The sequence below is a fragment of the Colossoma macropomum genome, unplaced genomic scaffold, assembly GCF_904425465.1.
Source record: "Colossoma macropomum unplaced genomic scaffold, Colossoma_macropomum, whole genome shotgun sequence".
NCBI lineage: Eukaryota > Metazoa > Chordata > Actinopteri > Characiformes > Serrasalmidae > Colossoma > Colossoma macropomum.
The window spans coordinates 30,413,508-30,433,494 of record NW_023494787.1 but is presented as its reverse complement, the minus strand read 5'-3'; the positions used below and the strand labels follow the sequence as shown (position 1 = coordinate 30,433,494).

The 19,987-nt window shown below is 38.6% G+C and overlaps 6 protein-coding genes across 6 annotated transcripts; 3 read left to right on the top strand and 3 right to left on the bottom strand.

Annotated features, from left to right (window-relative positions):
• Positions 1 to 241: 241 nt before the first annotated feature.
• Positions 242 to 861, top strand: LOC118805804 (hemoglobin embryonic subunit alpha-like). Its single transcript, XM_036566866.1, has 3 exons — positions 242 to 342; positions 437 to 644; positions 733 to 861. The coding sequence occupies exons 1-3, from the start codon at positions 248 to 250 to the stop codon at positions 859 to 861; spliced, it is 432 nt and encodes a 143-aa protein (XP_036422759.1). The 5' UTR covers positions 242 to 247.
• Positions 862 to 2,617: 1,756 nt separating this feature from the next.
• On the bottom strand, positions 2,618 to 3,320 carry LOC118805803 (hemoglobin subunit beta-2-like). The gene is made up of 3 exons (XM_036566865.1): positions 3,198 to 3,320; positions 2,883 to 3,105; positions 2,618 to 2,746 (listed from the first exon to the last, which is right to left on the bottom strand). The coding sequence occupies exons 1-3, from the start codon at positions 3,287 to 3,289 to the stop codon at positions 2,618 to 2,620; spliced, it is 444 nt and encodes a 147-aa protein (XP_036422758.1). The 5' UTR covers positions 3,290 to 3,320.
• Positions 3,321 to 5,244: 1,924 nt separating this feature from the next.
• On the top strand, positions 5,245 to 5,864 carry LOC118805080 (hemoglobin embryonic subunit alpha). Its single transcript, XM_036565686.1, has 3 exons — positions 5,245 to 5,345; positions 5,440 to 5,647; positions 5,736 to 5,864. Exons 1-3 carry the CDS (start codon positions 5,251 to 5,253, stop codon positions 5,862 to 5,864), a joined length of 432 nt encoding a protein of 143 aa, XP_036421579.1. The 5' UTR covers positions 5,245 to 5,250.
• A 1,701-nt stretch (positions 5,865 to 7,565) lies between these two features.
• Positions 7,566 to 8,278, bottom strand: hbbe1.2 (hemoglobin beta embryonic-1.2). The gene is made up of 3 exons (XM_036566862.1): positions 8,156 to 8,278; positions 7,831 to 8,053; positions 7,566 to 7,694 (listed from the first exon to the last, which is right to left on the bottom strand). The coding sequence occupies exons 1-3, from the start codon at positions 8,245 to 8,247 to the stop codon at positions 7,566 to 7,568; spliced, it is 444 nt and encodes a 147-aa protein (XP_036422755.1). The 5' UTR covers positions 8,248 to 8,278.
• A 2,967-nt stretch (positions 8,279 to 11,245) lies between these two features.
• On the top strand, positions 11,246 to 11,865 carry LOC118805079 (hemoglobin embryonic subunit alpha-like). Its single transcript, XM_036565685.1, has 3 exons — positions 11,246 to 11,346; positions 11,441 to 11,648; positions 11,737 to 11,865. The coding sequence occupies exons 1-3, from the start codon at positions 11,252 to 11,254 to the stop codon at positions 11,863 to 11,865; spliced, it is 432 nt and encodes a 143-aa protein (XP_036421578.1). The 5' UTR covers positions 11,246 to 11,251.
• Positions 11,866 to 13,907: 2,042 nt separating this feature from the next.
• On the bottom strand, positions 13,908 to 14,610 carry LOC118805800 (hemoglobin subunit beta-2-like). The gene is made up of 3 exons (XM_036566861.1): positions 14,488 to 14,610; positions 14,173 to 14,395; positions 13,908 to 14,036 (listed from the first exon to the last, which is right to left on the bottom strand). The coding sequence occupies exons 1-3, from the start codon at positions 14,577 to 14,579 to the stop codon at positions 13,908 to 13,910; spliced, it is 444 nt and encodes a 147-aa protein (XP_036422754.1). The 5' UTR covers positions 14,580 to 14,610.
• Positions 14,611 to 19,987: the final 5,377 nt, after the last annotated feature.

Genomic DNA, 19,987 nt, shown 5'->3' with positions numbered 1-19,987 from the left:
TAATGTTTCATGCGCTTATTTGAGCTGATAATGATAAACGTTTTCGTAAAATAGTAGATCTGTTCAATTTGGCATTTTGTTAGCTACGTTCTTAAAAGTTGGCCTGTCTAATCTTTCATCTCTGGAAAGCTTCCAAGTTGGCACGTTTTCGAGGTGGGTCCCGGGTGTGCCGGCTTCGGCTCGTGGTATAAAAGAGCGATTCTCTGTGACATTTTACAGAAGTTCTCTTCCAAAGCACTCTGTAACCATGAGCCTCACCGCCAAGGACAAGGATGCCATCAAAGGCTTCTGGGCTAAGGTCGCTCCAAAAGCTGAGGATATCGGTGCCGACGCTCTGTCTAGGTAGGGGGCTTGATTCATCCATCTCTTCTCTCTGTTTACTGTCTAGTTTCTCTTCAGTTCTGACAGTAACGTCTGTATGTGTCCGTACATGCAGGATGCTGGTCGTCTACCCGCAGACCAAGACCTACTTCTCCCACTGGAATGACCTGAGCCCCGGCTCTGCCCCCGTGAGGAAGCACGGAAAGACTGTGATGTCTGGCGTGGCAGAGGCTGTCAGCAAAATCGATGACCTGACCAACGGACTGCTCACCCTCAGCGAGCTGCACGCTTTCCAGCTGCGTGTTGACCCAGCCAACTTCAAGGTAAGTTGTGTATCTCTTAACGCTGCCAGTTCCTTCTCGATTCCTGCTCTGCCTTCAGTTTTTTAATCATGTCCTTGTTTCTCTGTAGATCCTGTCCCATAACTTGCTCGTGGTTCTGGCCATCCAGTTCCCCAATGACTTCACTCCTGAAGTGCACGTGGCCATGGACAAGTTCCTCTCTGCTGTGGCCCTGGCTCTCTCTGAGAAGTACCGATAAGCTGCCGAGCTCGCACTACGGTCGCCGACACGCACAATCTGGTTCATTAAGATCCAATAAATGGTTCTGAATGATCTAAACAAAATGTATTTTGTTTGTGTGTCTTGTTTGTGTGTGTTTATGTTTCCAACGCAAATGTGAAAAAAAAAATGATTATCAATGATAAAAAAGATAGGAAATGAAAGCTTCTAAAATACGCACAACACACGTCTGCTGGTGTTTAACAAGGTTCAGTGAAGAATTAAGAAAAAATTTAATACCATCAAAATACATACATAATTGCAACCTAAACAATAAACAACTTCCATCTTTCATGCTCTCAGTAACTCAAAGTCTGCAGTGGGAAATGATTATATCAAAATCAGAATATTCATTGGTTGACATAGTGGGAAATTTTGTTATAAATAATTTCAATAAATTAATGTCTAGCACAGGCTAGTTAAATAATTAAAAGCTCACAAAATGTTATTGAGATTTGTATACTACCTTATAGTTTTTATACACATTTATTACACTTTTTAAGTTGATATTATAAAATTAGTGGGAAATATGCAAATTTAAAGAATTAAAAGAGTAGTTGTTCTATATATTTATTTTTATAATTAGTTATGTTAGTTTGTTATTTCTTTTAAATAGTGTATATTGTGAGTTTATAGTGAACTTTACTGCAGCATTGTAAACTGTGACACGTGGAGTTCACTTAAAAAAGTTGGAAAACAGGTTGTCCCACTTTTCTTAAATAAATTTACAATTTAATTTAAATTCAAATCTACGTATTTATTTTCTGAAATCTTACATTCTTTAAATAAAATACAGAATCAGAATTGGCAAAAAAATAAAGCAATCTTGCTTACAACTAGTACAGTGTACTATTATGATTTTCTGTGACCAGATTAACGTGGGGACAACATTTCCACTATTTTGAGAAACGTTTTTGTATTTGAATTTGTTTTGTATTCTGTATTGTTATTTCCTTATTAATGACATTTATTGTGCGTGTATATAGTGAACCGTAATGCAGTACTTCTTATATATTAACCTCGTTAACATGCGGACAAATGTTCCACTCTTTTGAGGAACACCTCTGCATATCCGTACCAGTATCATTGGAATGATATTACTGAATGAAACTGACTGAAATGCCCCCGTCAAATTACATATTTTGTTCGTTTTTTAAATTAAAATGTTAGTATTTTGTTGTATGTCTTTTTTTTCTTTTAAACCACATTGCAACTATTTGTTTTTCTTGATTTTGTTTCCATTTAACTAAGAAATTATTGATCAGACAAATAGAACTACTCCAGACATATAGGGATAAAAGCAAGCTTTACATTGTTCACTTGGATTACATATTTTATTTATGAAATGCAGGCAGATTAAATCAGAAAATAGGACTTTATACTTCCTTTGATATGAAATATTACTTGCATTATCTGAACCATTTGATACCAGTTAAACTATGTATCGTCATTTAATGCCTGTGCAAAACGGTATTTCTTTGATTCATTTGTAATGAATTAGTACATTAGGTTAACAACGTGTACTTTACAACAAGATAATGTGCAGCACCATAATCGTTTGCAACCATATGTACCAGAACGCTTGACCCGTTAGATGTGTTTAAATAACACATGACCAAACACAAGCCATGCTTAATTCTGATCATGTTTATTTGCTTTAACTGACAAATACAGGCTCGTTTTTAAAACGGGAAACTTGTGATGGTTCTCTTTATCAGTCAAAGTCCATTCAGCGTCTAGTGGTACTGTTTTGTCAGAGCAGAGGCGACAACAGCCAGGAACTTCTGGAAAGCTGCCTGCACATCAGCTGTGAAACCAGTCCCCAGTTTAGAGGCAACGACGACGGTAAGACAATCAGCCAACAGCTGTGGGAGAAAAAGAGGATGAATAATAAACATGAGTCAAAGCACGTAACAAACGACCGAAACAGGCCTTAAACAAATGGTGGCTTCACTAGCACAAGAAATTACTTCCGTTATAAGTGAAGCTCACGGGACTCACCCTGAAGTTGTCGGGATCCACGTGCAGTTTCTCAGAGTGCAGCACGCTCAGTTCAGCGTAGGTAGCCTTGATGTTGTCCATGTTCTTCACAGCTTTGTCCAGACCATGGAGCACAACTGCGCCGTGAGCAGCAACCAAGGGGTTTCCCATGATAGCAGCGGCGTTGTACAGGTTTCCAAACTTGGCGAAGTACCTCTGGGTCCAGGGGTACACGACCAGACACCTGAGCAGTGGGACAAATCATCATGAAATGAAATGCGAAAGAAGTCGTTTAGCTGGGTATGCATGATATGAAGATCATTTTCAGAAACGTACCTTGCCAGGGCGTTGTGTCCCACGGACTCATAATCCATTTTGGAGAAGATGTCCTGGATGGTAGCGCGCTCGAAATCTGTCCACTCAACCATGTTGCTGACTTTGGAGGTTTCTGCGTGTCCTGATGAGGAAGAACCCTGTAAACTGAGAGTCTCGGTCTGCAGCTTATATACCCATAAGCCCACCCCTCCCAAACCCAGCTGACTAACAGTTTCAGTGGGTGGATTCAGTTCTGATAGGGTGAAAGATTAATATCAGATATTTTAGTGTACTTTTTAAAAACGCCGTCATGGTCTTTGGCGAAATTAACGAATATCACTCATGGCTCTGTGGGAAGTTACTAAAAGTTCATTTGAGAATATAGAATCTTTAGTATTTTAATTGAGATTACATGTTCATGTAAAATCTAAAGGTCCACAGTTCCAGAATTTCAGTTAACTGCCCCAACATAATAGCTTACACACTTAGCCGTTACACTCAGTCTGTAAGGTTAAACACAAAGCAGGGAATTAAAAAATAGAAAAAATTTAAATAATGTAAACGATTTTGCAAATTTTTGCATGAGCACTGGAAGTATTAATCTCCACTGTGCCACCTGTAAAGCCTCCATCTAAACACTGACCTGATCTGTTAACATATCAAACTTTTCCAATGTTTATGCGTTTATGGCTCATAACTTGGACTAGGCATTGTAAGTGCTGGACAATGTCACAGTTAAACATTATGATGATAGGTCAATCAATGTAATGTGCTATAAACTACTACCAATCTTTAGTGACACCACAGCTTTTGCAGAATGAGGCCATCAACACTCATCAAAGCTTAGAAATATCTATGTACAGTGGCAAGGAGCTGAGTACTTTGTTGTTGAAAATTGTTGTTGTGTTGTTTAGTTACATTGGCTTACTGCTTTCTTTCTTGATCTGTAGACTGTGACCTCATTCAGTACATTGACAGTTGACTAGCCACGACATGGTTACTAAATCAGTCAAAATTAAGAAACGCAGACAGGAAAGTAATCTGTTTTAGCCTATGTTAACTTATTCTTAAATTAACAAAATAAGTATAAAGTATGTAAACTATATAAAGATATGTGAAGTAAGTATAGGTCTGAAATATATAATCATATACATACTGTCATTAGCCAAATAAAAAAATAGTTCAAGATATTCTGGCTAGAACAATATATCTTTACATCTATCAATTTAGATGTTTTATTTTATTATATTTGTTTTGTTTACGGCATTTTTTGCTTCTGTGAAATGAACTGCTCGTCAACTGTGAGTGCACTCTAACTGACCATAAAACAGAATAGTGAAACGAAGAAGCTCTTAACAGTGATGAAGCAGAAATAGCCTGTTATCTAGACTCTTTAGAGGTCACGCCTACAGAAATAAGCTTGTTTTGATAACAAGCGAATTTTCAGAAACACCCGTTTTTTGTCAAGCATTACAATGAACTTAATACGTTTAATGGTCAATCAAAAAATATTTGGTTTCGGTTGATAAAAGAAAATCATAGTGTTTTAATTTCACTGCACAGTCTAGATTGCTACAAAGACGAAACAACTGAATCAAACAACAAAAATCAAGCAAATACTAAGACACAAGGCAGAAATAAAGGGAAACACTTTAAAGCTAATCTTTGAACATTTTTATAGGAAAAGGCTAGTAACGTGAATTATAAAGTGAATTATTTAGATACATGCCACCAAAGAATTTGTTTCATAAATATTTTGAATACGTCACCTTTTAGCCTCAACAACACTGAAAATAATTAATGTTGAACAGCAACAAAAAACAGATTAACGTTTCATGCGCGTGTTTAAGCTGATAATATTAAACGTTTTGGTAAAATTGTAGATCTGTTAAATTTTAGCATTTTGTTACTTACATTCTTAACAGTTGGCCTGTCTCTGTCAGGCAGCTAATCTTTCATCTCTGGACCCACCATTTCGAGGTGGGTCCCGGGTGTGCCGACTTCGGCTCGCGGTATAAAAGAGCGATTCTCTGTGACATTTTACAGAAGTTCTCTTCCAAAGCACTCTGTAACCATGAGCCTCACCGCCAAGGACAAGGATGCCATCAAAGGCTTCTGGGCTAAGGTCGCTCCAAAAGCTGAAGAGATCGGTGCCGACGCTCTGTCTAGGTAGAGGATTTGATTCATCCATCTCTTCTCTCTGTTTACTGTCTAGTTTCTCTTCAGTTCTGACAGTAACGTCTGTATGTGTCCGTACATGCAGGATGCTGGTCGTCTACCCGCAGACCAAGACCTACTTCTCCCACTGGAAGGACCTGAGCCCCGGCTCTGCCCCCGTGAGGAAGCACGGAAAGACTGTGATGTCTGGCGTGGCAGAGGCTGTCAGCAAAATCGATGACCTGACCAACGGACTGCTCACCCTCAGCGAGCTGCACGCTTTCCAGCTGCGTGTTGACCCAGCCAACTTCAAGGTAAGTTGTGTATCTCTTAACGCTGCCAGTTCCTTCTCGATTCCTGCTCTGCCTTCAGTTTTTTAATCATGTCCTTGTTTCTCTGTAGATCCTGTCCCACAACTTGCTCGTGGTTCTGGCCATCCAGTTCCCCAATGACTTCACTCCTGAAGTGCACGTGGCCATGGACAAGTTCCTCTCTGCTGTGGCCCTGGCTCTCTCTGAGAAGTACCGATAAGCTGCCGAGCTCGCATTAGACGCACAGCCTGTCTCATTAAGATCCAATAAATGGTTCTGAATGATCTAAACTAAATGTGTTTGAACTTTTATTTACAATTAACACTATTTGTGTGTCTTGTTTTATGTGCATTCATATGTTAAGCAGTTTCTAGTGTTTTTAAAGAAAGATTAAAGATTAACTTCTCAAACGCATAACACACGTGCACTGATGCTTAAGTGAAGAATTTAGATAAAACGTATAATTGCAACCTAAACAATTAAATAACTTCTATCTTCAGACTTTCATGCTCTCAGCGACTCAAACTCTGCAGTGGGAAACAATTACATCAAAATCATTGAGCGCTTAACTGAACAACAAATAAAACGCTGTGTTCAGCCGTGTGCACAACAAAACAATGAAAAACGAAATCATTTGTCATCCATACCATCTAGATACAATCTCTCACTGTCTTGGAAATGTTTCACAATTCGAAATATTCACTGATTGACATAATGGAAAGTTTGTTATGAACAATTTCAATAAATGAATTTTTAGCACAGGCTAGTTAAATCATCAAAAGCCCAGAAAATGAGTACTGCTTTACAGTTTTTATTTACATTTATTAAACTTTTGCAGTAAATATGATACAACGAGCAGGAAATACGTAAATTAAACAAGTAATTGTTTTATATATTTATTTTTATGAATAGTTGTGTTAGTATAGTATTTCTTATCAATAGGGTATGTAGTAAGTTCATAATGAGCTTTACTGCAGCTCTGTAAACTGTGACAATTTAATTTCAGGTCAAGTCTAAAAATGTATACTGTTATGATTTACAGTGACTAGATCAACGTGTGGCCAACATTTCCACTATTCTAAAAAAAGTTTTTTTGTATTTTAATTTGTTTTGTATACTGTATTGTTATTTTCTTATTTCTCATTAATAACATTAATTGTTAACGTGAGGACAAATGTTCTACTCTTTTGAGGAACACCTCTGCATATCAGTACCAGTATCATCCATTGGAATGATATCACTAACTGGAGGCTTCAGTCGTAGGCAAAATTCTATATGCCCCCGTCAAATTACACATTTTATTGATTTTCTGAGTGAAAATTTTGTTATTTTCTTGTATTTCTTTTTTTAAACCACATTTGTTTTTCTTAATCTTGTTTCCACTTAAATTTGTTCAGGCAAATAGAACTACTCTAGACATAAAGAGATAAAAGCAAGCTTTGCATTGTTCACTTGAATTACATACTTTTTAAAACGAAATTCTACATATCAGGCAGATTAATTCAGAAAATAGGGCGTTATATTTCATTTGTTATGACATAATACTTGCATGTTTTTTTTCCCATCTGAACCTTTTCATTCAAGTTAAGTGATGTATTTGTCTTTAATGCCTGTATGAAACGTTATTTGTTTTACTTATTCGTAATAATTTAAAGTGCATTAGGTTCTGCTAATAACGTGTCATTTTTTAACAGGATAATGTGCAGCCCGACAATCATTTACAAACAAACGCACCAGACTTTTTGACTCGTTAGAGATGTTTGAGTAACATAAAGCCACATACTGCGTCAAACACATGTACAAACACAAGCCATGCTTCAATTCTGATCATGTTTATTTGCTTTAACTGACAAATACAGGCTCGTTTTTAAAACGGGAAACTTGTGATGGTTCTCTTTATCAGTCAAAGTCCATTCAGCGCCTAGTGGTACTGTTTTGTCAGAGCAGAGGCGACAACAGCCAGGAACTTCTGGAAAGCTGCCTGCACATCAGCTGTGAAACCAGTCCCCAGTTTAGAGGCAACGACGATGGTAAGACAATCAGCCAACAGCTGTGGGAGAAAAAGAGGATGAATAATAAACATGAGTCAAAGCACATAACAAACGACCGAAACAGGCCTTAAACAAATGGTGGCTTCACTAGCACAAGAAATTACTTCCGTTATAAGTGAAGCTCACGGGACTCACCCTGAAGTTGTCGGGATCCACGTGCAGTTTCTCAGAGTGCAGCACGCTCAGTTCAGCGTAGGTAGCCTTGATGTTGTCCATGTTCTTCACAGCTTTGTCCAGACCATGGAGCACAACTGCTCCGTGAGCAGCAACCAAGGGGTTTCCCATGATAGCAGCGGCGTTGTACAGGTTTCCAAACTTGGCGAAGTACCTCTGGGTCCAGGGGTACACGACCAGACACCTGAGCAGTGGGACAAAACATAAAGAAATGTAAAGGAATTAATCACGAAGGAAGTCATTAATTTGTTTAAGTCTATTCTGAATATCATTTACAGAAACGTACCTTGCCAGGGCGTTGTGTCCCACGGACTCATAATCCATTTTGGAGAAGATGTCCTGGATGGTAGCGCGCTCGAAATCTGTCCACTCAACCATGTTGCTGACTTTGGAGGTTTCTGCGTGTCCTGATGAGGAAGAACCCTGTAAACTGAGTCTTGGTCTGCAGTTTATATACACACATGCCCACCCTCCCAAACCCAGCTGACTAACAGTTTCAGTGGGTGGATTCAGTCCTGATAGGGTGAAAGACTAATATCAGGTACCTGTATTTTTTAAAACGCTGTCATAGTGTTCGGCGAAAGTAACGAATATCATAGCTTTGTGGTGGGTTCTTAAACGTTCGTTTGAGAATATATAATCTAGAGTATTCTACTTGAGACTAAATGCTCCTTTAAAATCTAGAGTTCGCACCACTTTTCCTTGAAGTGCGTGCAAGAAAATCGCCAGTGTTAACCGCAATTGAATACCCATGTTTGGTCCCGGAGTTCGGGGTCCAGCATTGTTTGGTGATTTCCTTTATTAGAGATATTTAAAAACCATGTCTTTGTCCGCAGTGACAGAATTTCAGTTAACTGCCCCAACATAATAGCTTACACACTGAGCCTTTACACTCTGTCTGTAAGGTTAAAGCAGAGAATCACAAAATAGAATTGGTTTAAATAATGTGAAGGATTTTGCGTATTATTTAGTGACTAAATGGTAAATTGTTTCATGTTCTCAATCAATCTCGAAATTACAAATATTAGATATACTGGCTTGATTTAAGATCATTACACTTGCATATCTTTTTTCAGTTCACTGTACAAACAGCATGCCCAAATCATCACTCGTTTAAGTTGTTAAGTATTCTTAAATTCTCTTGTTTATGTGGTTTGTGACAAAATATAACATTTCTGTCTACAGAAAAAAAAAACCTGGCGAAAATATGCTCTATGAAATAGCATCTTCAAACCTGAAACGTGTTTGTAATTTTTCCAGTTTTTGCCATGTTTTGACCAATACTTTAATTAGAATCAGTTAAGCTGGGTTATACTATATTGTAGCTGGTTTTAAACGATTAACTTTAAACCTCTTGATATTTATTATGGCATACTTGGAATAAATTTGAAATTTTGTGGAAAATATAGCGGTGTAAAAAATGTACTCATTATTTGATTTGTTCACAGTCCTGTATGATGTCTGGCATGATTGTTAAACTATCATTTTTCACTGTATAGTCTTGTGGAAAATATAAAAAAATTGCATACTCGTTGGAAGCTGGATATCCTTGGAAATGTCATCCTCCAGATCGATGATCAAGAGTTCAGGAATAAGCCGTCATTTTTTCAGTAATGCTTACTAATTCTTTTTTGTGTTTCATTTCAGTATGTTACCTTGTTTACAGCATCTGAGCTGCTTTCCAAGTGGCCACACCTCTGACATCAGAGGTTTAAATTCTTTTTTTTAGATTGTTATAGAAGCCAACACACACACAAACAGAGTAGCGCATATCATACTTCTGCCCTTGTATGTGAGATGCATGAGAAGATGATGAAACTGCTTTTTGTACTACTCCAATTGAAAAGCAAAAAAAAACGTTTACTAAGTCATTATTTTACTGAAATAACAATACTTTTACTTAAGTATGATTTTAGACTATCCACCACTCACTTTACGTATAAGAACACAGCATAAATGGTCTTCATTGATTTATGGCGTAGAATATATGGGTCATAGTCTGGACTAGGCATTGTAACTGCCGGGCAACGTCACAGTTAAACGTTATGATGATGGCTCAATCAATGTAATGTGCTATAAACTACTACCAATCTTTAGTGGCACAATTTATTATTTAGCTTTTGCAGAACGAGGCCATCAAGATTCATCAAAGCTTAGAAATGACTTTGTGTGGTGGCGAGGAGCAGAGTACTTCGAGGGGAAAAGTGTTATCTTGCGTTGTTTCGTCTCCGGTTACATTGGCTTACTGCCTTGTTTCTCGATCTGTAGCCCGTGGCCTCATTCAGTGTTGGTAAAGTTGACCAGCCGCAACACGGTTACTGTGGCAGGCAAAATCAAGAAAAGCAGACAGGAAAGTGTTTAATTGTTTGAACGCAACCAATGTTAACTCATTATTAAATGAACAAAGTAAGTATAAAATAAATAAACTATGTACAGATATATGAAGTAAGTATAAGTCCGAAATATATATCTGTATAATTATACTGTTGCCTCCCTAATCATTAGCCAAATAAACTATAGTCCAAGGTATTATGCCTGGATCTTTAAACATATCAATTTAGATGTTTTATATTATTATTTTTATTTTGCTCAATGCATTGTTTCCCTTCGGGGAAATGAATTAGTCAGCATCTGGTGTGTGCACTCTAAATGGCCATAAAGCACAATATTGAAACGAATAAGCTCATAACAGTGATGAAGCAGAAATAGACTGTTATCTAGACGCTTTAGAAGTCATACCCACGGAAATAAGCTTCTTTTGATAACAAGAAAATTCTCTGAAACACCCATTATTGGCAAGCATTACAATGATCTCAATACGTTTACTGGTCAATCAAAAAATATTTGGCTTCGGTTGATAAAAGAAAACTAATTTTTTTATTTCACTGCTCAGTCTAGGTTGCCACAAAGACGAATCAAATGAATCAAGCAACAAAAATCAAGAAAATAATTATAGACACAAGTCAGAAATTAAGGGAAACTAATCTCTGAAAATTTTGGACAAAGGGGAGTAACGGGAACCTTAAAGTCAATTATTTAGATATATGCCAGCAAGGTTTAATCAGTACTTTTATTACGTCACCGTTTAGTCCAAACAACATTGAAATTAATAAATGTAGAACAACAACAAAAGACATTAACGTTTCATGCGCTTATTTGAGCTGATAATGTTATATGTTTTGGTAAAATGGTAGATCTGATAAATTTTGGCATTTTGTTACCTACATTCTTAAAAATTGGCCTGTCTCTGTCAGGCAGCTAATCTTTCATGTCTGGAACGTTTTCGAGGTTGGTCCCGGGTGTGCCGACTTCGGCTCGCGGTATAAAAGAGCGATTCTCTGTGACATTTTACAGAAGTTCTCTTCCAAAGCACTCTGTAACCATGAGCCTCACTACCAAAAACAAGGACACCATCAAAGGCTTCTGGGCTAAGGTCGCCCCGAGAGCTGAAGAGATCGGTGCCGACGCTCTGTCTAGGTAGGGGACTTGATTCATCCATCTCTTCTCTCTGTTTACTGTCCAGTTTCTCTTCAGTTCTGACAGTAACGTCTGTATGTGTCCGTACATGCAGGATGCTGGTCGTCTACCCGCAGACCAAGACCTACTTCTCCCACTGGAATGACCTGAGCCCCGGCTCTGCCCCCGTGAGGAAGCATGGAAAGACTGTGATGTCTGGCGTGGCAGAGGCTGTCAGCAAAATCGATGACCTGACCAACGGACTGCTCACCCTCAGCGAGCTGCACGCTTTCCAGCTGCGTGTTGACCCAGCCAACTTCAAGGTAAGTTGTGTATCTCTTAACGCTGCCAGTTCCTTCTCGATTCCTGCTCTGCCTTCAGTTTTTTAATCATGTCCTTGTTTCTCTGTAGATCCTGTCCCACAACTTGCTCGTGGTTCTGGCCATCCAGTTCCCCAATGACTTCACTCCTGAGGTGCACGTGGCCATGGACAAGTTCCTCTCTGCTGTGGCCCTGGCTCTCTCTGAGAAGTACCGATAAGCTGCCGAGCTCGCATTAGACGCACAGCCTGTCTCATTAAGATCCAATAAATGGTTCTGAATGATCTAAACAAAATGTGTCTGAACTATTATTCGTAATTAACACTATATGTGTGGTTTGTTTGTGTTCAAAAAGTGTCTGTGAATAAATGAAAGTCAATGAGAAGTTCGCAAAGACGCACAACACACGTCTACTGGTGCTTTACAAGATTCATTGAAAATTTTAGAAAAAATCTATTACGTTATTTCTTATCAATGATACAAATGTGAGTTTATAATGAACTTTACTGCAGCACTGTAAACTATGACACATTGAGTTTGCTTTAAAAAGTTGGGAATCATGTTGCTACACTTTTCCAAAATAAATAAACAATTTAATATTAATTAAAGTCTACAAATTTCTGTTCTGAAAACTGAAAATCTTTGAATAAAATAATGAGCTGTTCTGTAATCAGTAAACTTGCTTACACATAGTCAAGTGTACTATTATGATTTACAGTCATCAGGTTAACGTGTGGATAACATTTCCACTATTTTGAGAAACATTTTTTGTATTTGAATTTTTTTTGTACACTGCATTATTTTCTTATTTCTTATTCATGACATTTATTGTGTGTATATAGTGAACGTATATGCCGTACATCCTATTTATTATCCTCGTTAACATGAGGACAAATGTTCTACTCTTTTGAGGAACACCTCTACATCTAATTCTAAATAGTGTAAAGACAACATATCAAATGTTGAAACTGAGAAATTTTGCTTTTTTTTTAAAAAAAAAATGCCCATTTTGAATTTGATGCCAACAACACGTTCAAAAAAGTTGGGACTGGGGCAACAAAAGGCTGGTAAAGTTATGTAAAAATACACGTGGTGGCTGATTGGCAACAGGTCAGTAACATGATTGGGTATAAAAACAGCATCTCAGAGAGGCTGAGTCTTTTAGAAGTAAAGAGGAGGAGGAGTTCACCACTCTGTGAAAGACTGTGCAGGCAAATTGTGCTGCAATTCAAGAATAACGTTTCTCAGCATAAAATAGCAAAAAACTTTTGCTTTTCATCAACTATGTTACATAATATAATTAAAAGATTCAGAGAATCTGGAGAAATCTCTGTATGCAAGGGACAAGGCAAAAAACTAGTATTTGCTGGCCATGATCTTTGGGCCCTCAGGTGGCTCTGCATTAAAAACAGACATGATTATGTAGTGGCAATCACTGCATGGACTCTGGAACACTTCTGAAAACCACTGTCTGTCACCCACTGAAAACTTTTGGTGCATTATGAAATGAAAAACATGACAAAGGAGACCCTGAACTGTTGAGGCGCTTAAATCTTATGTTAAGCAAGAATGGGGAAATATTTCACTTTCAAAACTACAGCAGTTGGTCTCCTCAGTTCCCAAACGCTTACAGAGTGCTGTTAAAAGAAGAGGTGATGAAACACAGTGGTAAACATGCCCCCGTCCCAACCTTTTTGGAAAGTGTTGTTGGTATGAAATTCAAAATGGGCATACATTTTTCAAAAAACCATTGAATTTCTCACTTTAAACATTTGATGTTGTCTTTGTAGTATTTTCATTTAAATATAGGGTTTACATGATTTGATTGCATTCTGTTTTTATTTACATTCTGCACAACTTCCCAACACTTTTGAAAATGGGGTTGTAAATGCCCCCCCCCCTGCACGTTTTATTCTTCCTGAACTTTTTAATACCAGTTATGTCATTTATCTGTCTTTAATGCCTGTACGAAACTTCGACTGATTCATTTGTAAAAAATTAAAGTGCATGAGGTTAATAACGCGATATTTTGGTACAGAGTAGTGTGCAGCATCATAATCATTTGCAAGGAAGCGTACCAGATTTTGCACGTTAGAGATGTTTGATTATCATAAAGTCACATACTGCGCCAAACACATCAACAAACACAAGCCATTATTCAATTCTGATCATGTTTATTTGCTTTAACTGACAAATACAGGCTTGTTTTTAAAACGGGAAACTTGTGATGGTTCTCTTTAATAATTAAGATCCATTCAGCGTCTAGTGGTACTGTTTTGTCAGAGCAGAGGCGACAACAGCCAGGAACTTCTGGAAAGCTGCCTGCACATCAGCTGTGAAACCAGTCCCCAGTTTAGAGGCAACGACGACGGTAAGACAATCAGCCAACAGCTGTGGGAGAAAAAGAGGATGAATAATAAACATGAGTCAAAGCACGTAACAAACGACCGAAACAGGCCTTAAATAAATAGTGGCTTCACTAGCACAAGAAATTACTTCCGTTATAAGTGAAGCTCACGGGACTCACCCTGAAGTTGTCGGGATCCACGTGCAGTTTCTCAGAGTGCAGCACGCTCAGTTCAGCGTAGGTAGCCTTGATGTTGTCCATGTTCTTCACAGCTTTGTCCAGACCATGGAGCACAACTGCGCCGTGAGCAGCAACCAAGGGGTTTCCCATGATAGCAGCGGCGTTGTACAGGTTTCCAAACTTGGCGAAGTACCTCTGGGTCCAGGGGTACACAACCAGACACCTGAGCAGTGGGACAAATCATCATGAAATTAAATCCGAAAAAAGTCGTTTAGCTGGCTATGCATGATATGAAGATCATTTACAGAAACGTACCTTGCCAGGGCGTTGTGTCCCACGGACTCATAATCCATTTTGGAGAAGATGTCCTGGATGGTAGCGCGCTCGAAATCTGTCCACTCAACCATGTTGCTGACTTTGGAGGTTTCTGCGTGTCCTGATGAGGTAGAACCCTGTAAGCTGAGAGTCTCGGTCTGCAGTTTATATACCCATAAGCACACCCCTCCCAAACCCAGCTGATAGGTTGAACGTTTCATCGGGTGGGTCAAGTCACGTCAATCCGACCCATTTTCATCAGATATGGTTTACTTTTCTTTTGAAATGTCGTCACGGTGTTTGGCGACACATGCAAAATTCTTCATGGAGAACAGCTGGAAGATGAATTAACCGATTTCACAGATAGGCTATACACACTGGTCATCATTCTTCAGTTAACGGTCTGTAATAGTTTCAAATTGGATTATTTTTATTACATTATTATTGAAAAGGCTTCATATTAAAAGTTTGAACTTTTATCAAACCACTCGACATCCCTAGTAGCCTACTCAATGTAATCTCGTGACAACGAAAAATAGATGTGTTAATGTAACATTAGTGTTTTATGTCTATTTAATTACAGTTAAAAGTTATATTTGTGGAAAAATAGTTCCTATTTTTCAACATTTAGCAAAAGAGCTGTTCATAGCCTAACTGCACACACACAAAAACTAAATTCAACACTCTTACTAAAGTTGTTGCTTTTGGTGTGGATCTGTACGTATCTCTTTTTGAAATTAAAATATGTTTTCAATAAGCTACAAATAACACAATGTCAAAATAACATTACGCTGGAAAAATTTGTTTAATTTAGGCTACTTCTTTTAAATATGTATATCAGCTCTACACAGAAGGAATACATGAATCAACACAATTCTTTCCGAAAGCAAGTAAGCTTGAACAATAGATCTGCGATATATTTTATCATGATAATGTTCACTGTCGATGCAGCATGTAAGTGTGCCAACTCTCAATATCTTAAGCTATGCGTAACAATCAGTTTTATTTTTTGGTTACATGTATAAAGTCTATATTGAGCTTACCAGCACGAGAAGTGAATCTGTTAAGACGGTCCCGCCGAGTACATCTTAAAAATATGAGCGACCATGTACTCAACAAACCGAAGCAGTATGCGCTACACTACGAAACACAGAAAGTCCACTGACACCCCTTGCCTATCAAATTATTACATAATTAATACAGCCTACATATACGATATATGTTATGGATATGGGATAAGGTTATGTATACAATACCGTGTCACCAACACGTATTAACATTAGGCTAAGTTTGGGCTAGGATTCGACCGGTTATCGTTTTGTACTAAGCAACAGAGCCCGCGACAAAAAAACTGTCACGACAAGTTAACCCTTTAAAATCCCACGTTTATTATTCAGTAAAATTCGGTAACTACATGGACTACAATGTACATTGACTGAGTTATTCTTATGTTACAGAAGTGTGAATTAAACGTCAGGAGCCGTCTGTGGGTCCTGGCAATTTAACGGATTAAATGTTGTTTTACGGACCGATCCTGCTGGAAAAGCCAGCACAGACCAGCATGGTTGGTCACCAGCAAAACCAACATATGTTTTGTTTTACGTGCGTGGTTATGCTGGGTGACCAGCTAAACCAGCACCAGACCAGCATAAACCTGCTTAGACCAACATGGATTTCATGCTGTTTTTCAGCAGGGGAATCAGCGCATCTCGGGGAAAAAAGACTAATGTCGCCCCCTGTCTTTCAGATGCATTAAAACAAAAATATGCACAGACATTACATGAGGTTACTGCTTTTTACCAGCAGGAGGCACTCCTGGTAAGGAAATTGATTTCAACGAGGTTAACAAGGCGATGAAAGATCTCTCTCTGAAGTTCACTGGCTGTTGCGTTGTGTGAGGCTAGAAGTGTTCATTTACAAAATGATGAACTATAACATACTTTAATGAACAAACTGACTGCCCTGTTGCATGTCGATCTTCCAACGAGCTACGATACACTGTATGGTTCGTCAGTCTAACCTAAAAAAAACTTCATGTGGTAAAAAGCTTTCTGCAGTTTGGGCCAGTGAAGCCTATCAAGTCTTAACAAAGTTTGAGTCTTATTTACAGAGACAGTACAAAAAGTGAAAGGTAAAATGTTTTTCGAGTTTTGTTAACCTTAAAAATATACTTCTTTATTCTAGACCTGCAAACTGGTGTTTTACACACGCACAAATAGTTTTGGATAGGATTACACAAATTACACAGATAGAGAAGCGTGATTCGTCACTGCACAGAATATGTTTCCACTGCTCCACAGTCCAGGCGCGGCGTGCTTTACACCACTCCATCAAACGCTTGGCACTGTGCTTGGTGTTGTAAGGCTTGCATGCAGCTATGGAAGGCAGGCCATGGAAACCCATGCCATGAAGTTCCTGGTGCACAGTTTTTGTGCTGATGTTAATGCCAGAGAAGGTTTGGAACTCTTATTGCGTGAGCAGAGCGTTGGTGACTTTTATGCACTATGTGCCTCAGCACACGGCGACCCCGCTCTGTAACTTTACATGGTCTGACACTTTGTGGCTGAGTTGCTGTGGTTCCTGTCCTGGTCTGTTTTCAGTAGCCTATGTTATTTGAGCAATAGGGCCACACCAGTAGGTGGCAGTAAAGCATCATGGTTCACAACGGTTTCCTAACAGCAACAAAATCCAAATACACAAACTTGACGCGTTAACACAGCGAATATTTTTGTGTTAACACGAAAGTACGGCTACATGTTAACACCGGGATTCCCAGTGTTTTGATCCCAAAGGCCTGTATTTCCATATGCTGCACGAGCTACAACACGCCCTCGCAACATCAGAACATCACGCTGATTGGCTGGAATCTCCGGCTGCATTCGTTTTCAACTTTTTCGACTGCAGGGGTGGGGTATAAAAACAATGCTGTCAAGTCGGGCACATACTTTTGAGCTCACAACAATTTGTTTTTGTTGCAGACGAAATCAATGAGCTCGAAATAAAGGCTGGAAACTATAGTGTATGGTGGCCATACGTAAAATAATGTTTGGTTGTCAAAAAAGCATGTTGTAGCTCGTACATCCAAAGGAGAGCAACTGCAGCGTCTGATTTAAAAAAACTACAGCCGCTTTACTCCCGCCAGATTTTAACGTCATGTGACACTGTGACGTTCTGCAGCAGCGGAACAAAATTTTCTAACCAGCATGCATCATGTTAATGATAAATACACAAACACATATCTTCTAAGCCGCTTATCCTTCTGGGCCGTGGGGTAATAATAAATAGTAATAAAAAATAAATACAGAAAAAAAAGACTTTGTGCATACCAAAAGACTTTGTGAGGGTAACTAAAAAAATAAAAGTTTGGGCATGAGTGCAATCAGGCTGCTGTTTTAAAGCCATTTTATAAAATTATGGATGGAAACAAACTCAACTATTTACACACGTTTTGTACATCGGTATATTATGCCTTTTGAACTCAGCAAAGAATGGTGCTATTCCTTTTGAGAGGCTAACTGTCTCATTTTGTTTAACTGCCGTGGCCAGAGTAGTGGTCAACTGCCTTTAAGGCCTTGAACCTGAGAGCAATTTTTGCTGATGTCATTCGGCTGGCAGGAGGGATACTATGGTCTCTTTTCCACTGCAGGGCTAAAAGGTTCTGAGGGTAAGGGTTCCAGTGACTTTTCCCCACACGGAATGCTTAAAAACCAGGCTCAGTGCGTTACTTGGGGCCACAGAACTGTTCAGTGGGATGTAACTATTTATATTGGTATTCTGCCACAACAATTTGCTGCGTTATTTCAAACCCAAAAACGATTCTCACCAACAGAAAGTTTACTGATTCAAGTTTAGATGATAAAGACTCAAATCTGAGGGAAAAAAGTCGAGTGGCTGGTGTTGAAGGGACAGAAAGCTGACATTAAGCCTGTTCTGTGGTGTTTGGAACTGTAGTGTGGTTAAGCTAATGCTAGCTTACTCCTTTCTCCCAGCTAATTTAGCTTAGCTAAAGAGATCTAAACACCCCAGTACAGTTTCAGTTAGATTAATGGCGTCTGCTATCACAAGTATAGACAATAAAAACCTATTTCAGTGAAAGCAAAGTCGACTGATTGGTGTTGGAGTGACAAAACCAAATTCAAACTGATTCGGTATTTTAAGCTGTAGCCTGATAAGCAAAGCTTACGCATGTACGTTGCCTCCCACTGCAGTACAGACTTAGTTCCAGCGGACGGATGCTTGAAAAACACGTTTAGATATCTGAGAGCACAGATTAGAAAGACTGGTGTTGAAGTGATAGGTTAAGCCCACTGCAGTACAGCCTTGGTTTCTGTAGCTCATGCTCAAGTAACACTCTTTTAGAGGATAAAGAATCTGAGAGCACAACGAGAGACTGGAGCTGTGACGGACGAAATCAAATGTGTTTTGTGGTGGGTGGCATGTATAAAGCTTTAGCTTTTTAGCAGTTAGGCACTTATTTGTGTAGTTTTCTTCAATATTTCCTGGTTCTGATTTAGCGGCACAACAGACGGAAAAAGAAACCGTATCCGGTCTCATGACCCCAGACCAATGCTTTCTTTCTTTTCTCTAAGCTTCTGGCTTGAGGTGCTTTTACATTTACATTGTTGGGTCCAGACCAAAATCTGGTCCAACCGAAAGAAGTGATCTTAACCTGTTTGTTTGTATTTATTTATGTATTTATTTATTTATATGGTTAGGTATTTTGGACTAATTGCGGGAAGATGAGACAGGCAATCATCAGCTATTAAACAATGAAGAGAAAGAACCGCGAGAGAAGTAAAAGCTGCAGAGGCACATGGGGAGAGGAGGAGACAAAATATTTAATTGTAATTTGGTCCAAAGAAAAACTTGAAAAAACGCATAAAAATGCCAAAAGTTATACTTTATTTTCTGAGAGGATGAGAATGAGAGAGAAAATATTCATTTTCTCCATTTAAACGTCAAAGCCTGCCCGCCGACATGACAACTTGCCGACGTCAGACGCACGCTTCTCTACAAACCAATCAATGTGCAAGTATAGGGAGACGCAGGTTACGTAGGTGATGACGACAGGACGTAGGTATGTCATCCATAGTTCTTTAGTATGCCAACTAAATATTAATGTGACGCCAAAACCAACTGGATCAAATGTATACAATATCTGTAACTTGATCTGGACTTTTAAGTGTGAAAACGCCCTTAGTTAAGCCTTTGCGTGTGAAGTTATGTGTGTTTGTGTGAACATGTGGACCTGTTGAGATTGTTTTTCAGGTTTTATTCATTCTTTTAATTATCTTTCTTTATGCTCGTCTAACTATAAATATTTTTCTTATTTAATTATACAGTCTATTCTTTTGAAATTCAGCATGTTGTCTTTTTTTTAGTTTATGAGGTAATTCACATCACAGGAATTAATAATGGGTGTTTTTCAAACATTATTTTTTTTTTTATCTTAGTCATGCTGTGGTACATTACCCAACAAATAATGGTGTCTTTGAATGAT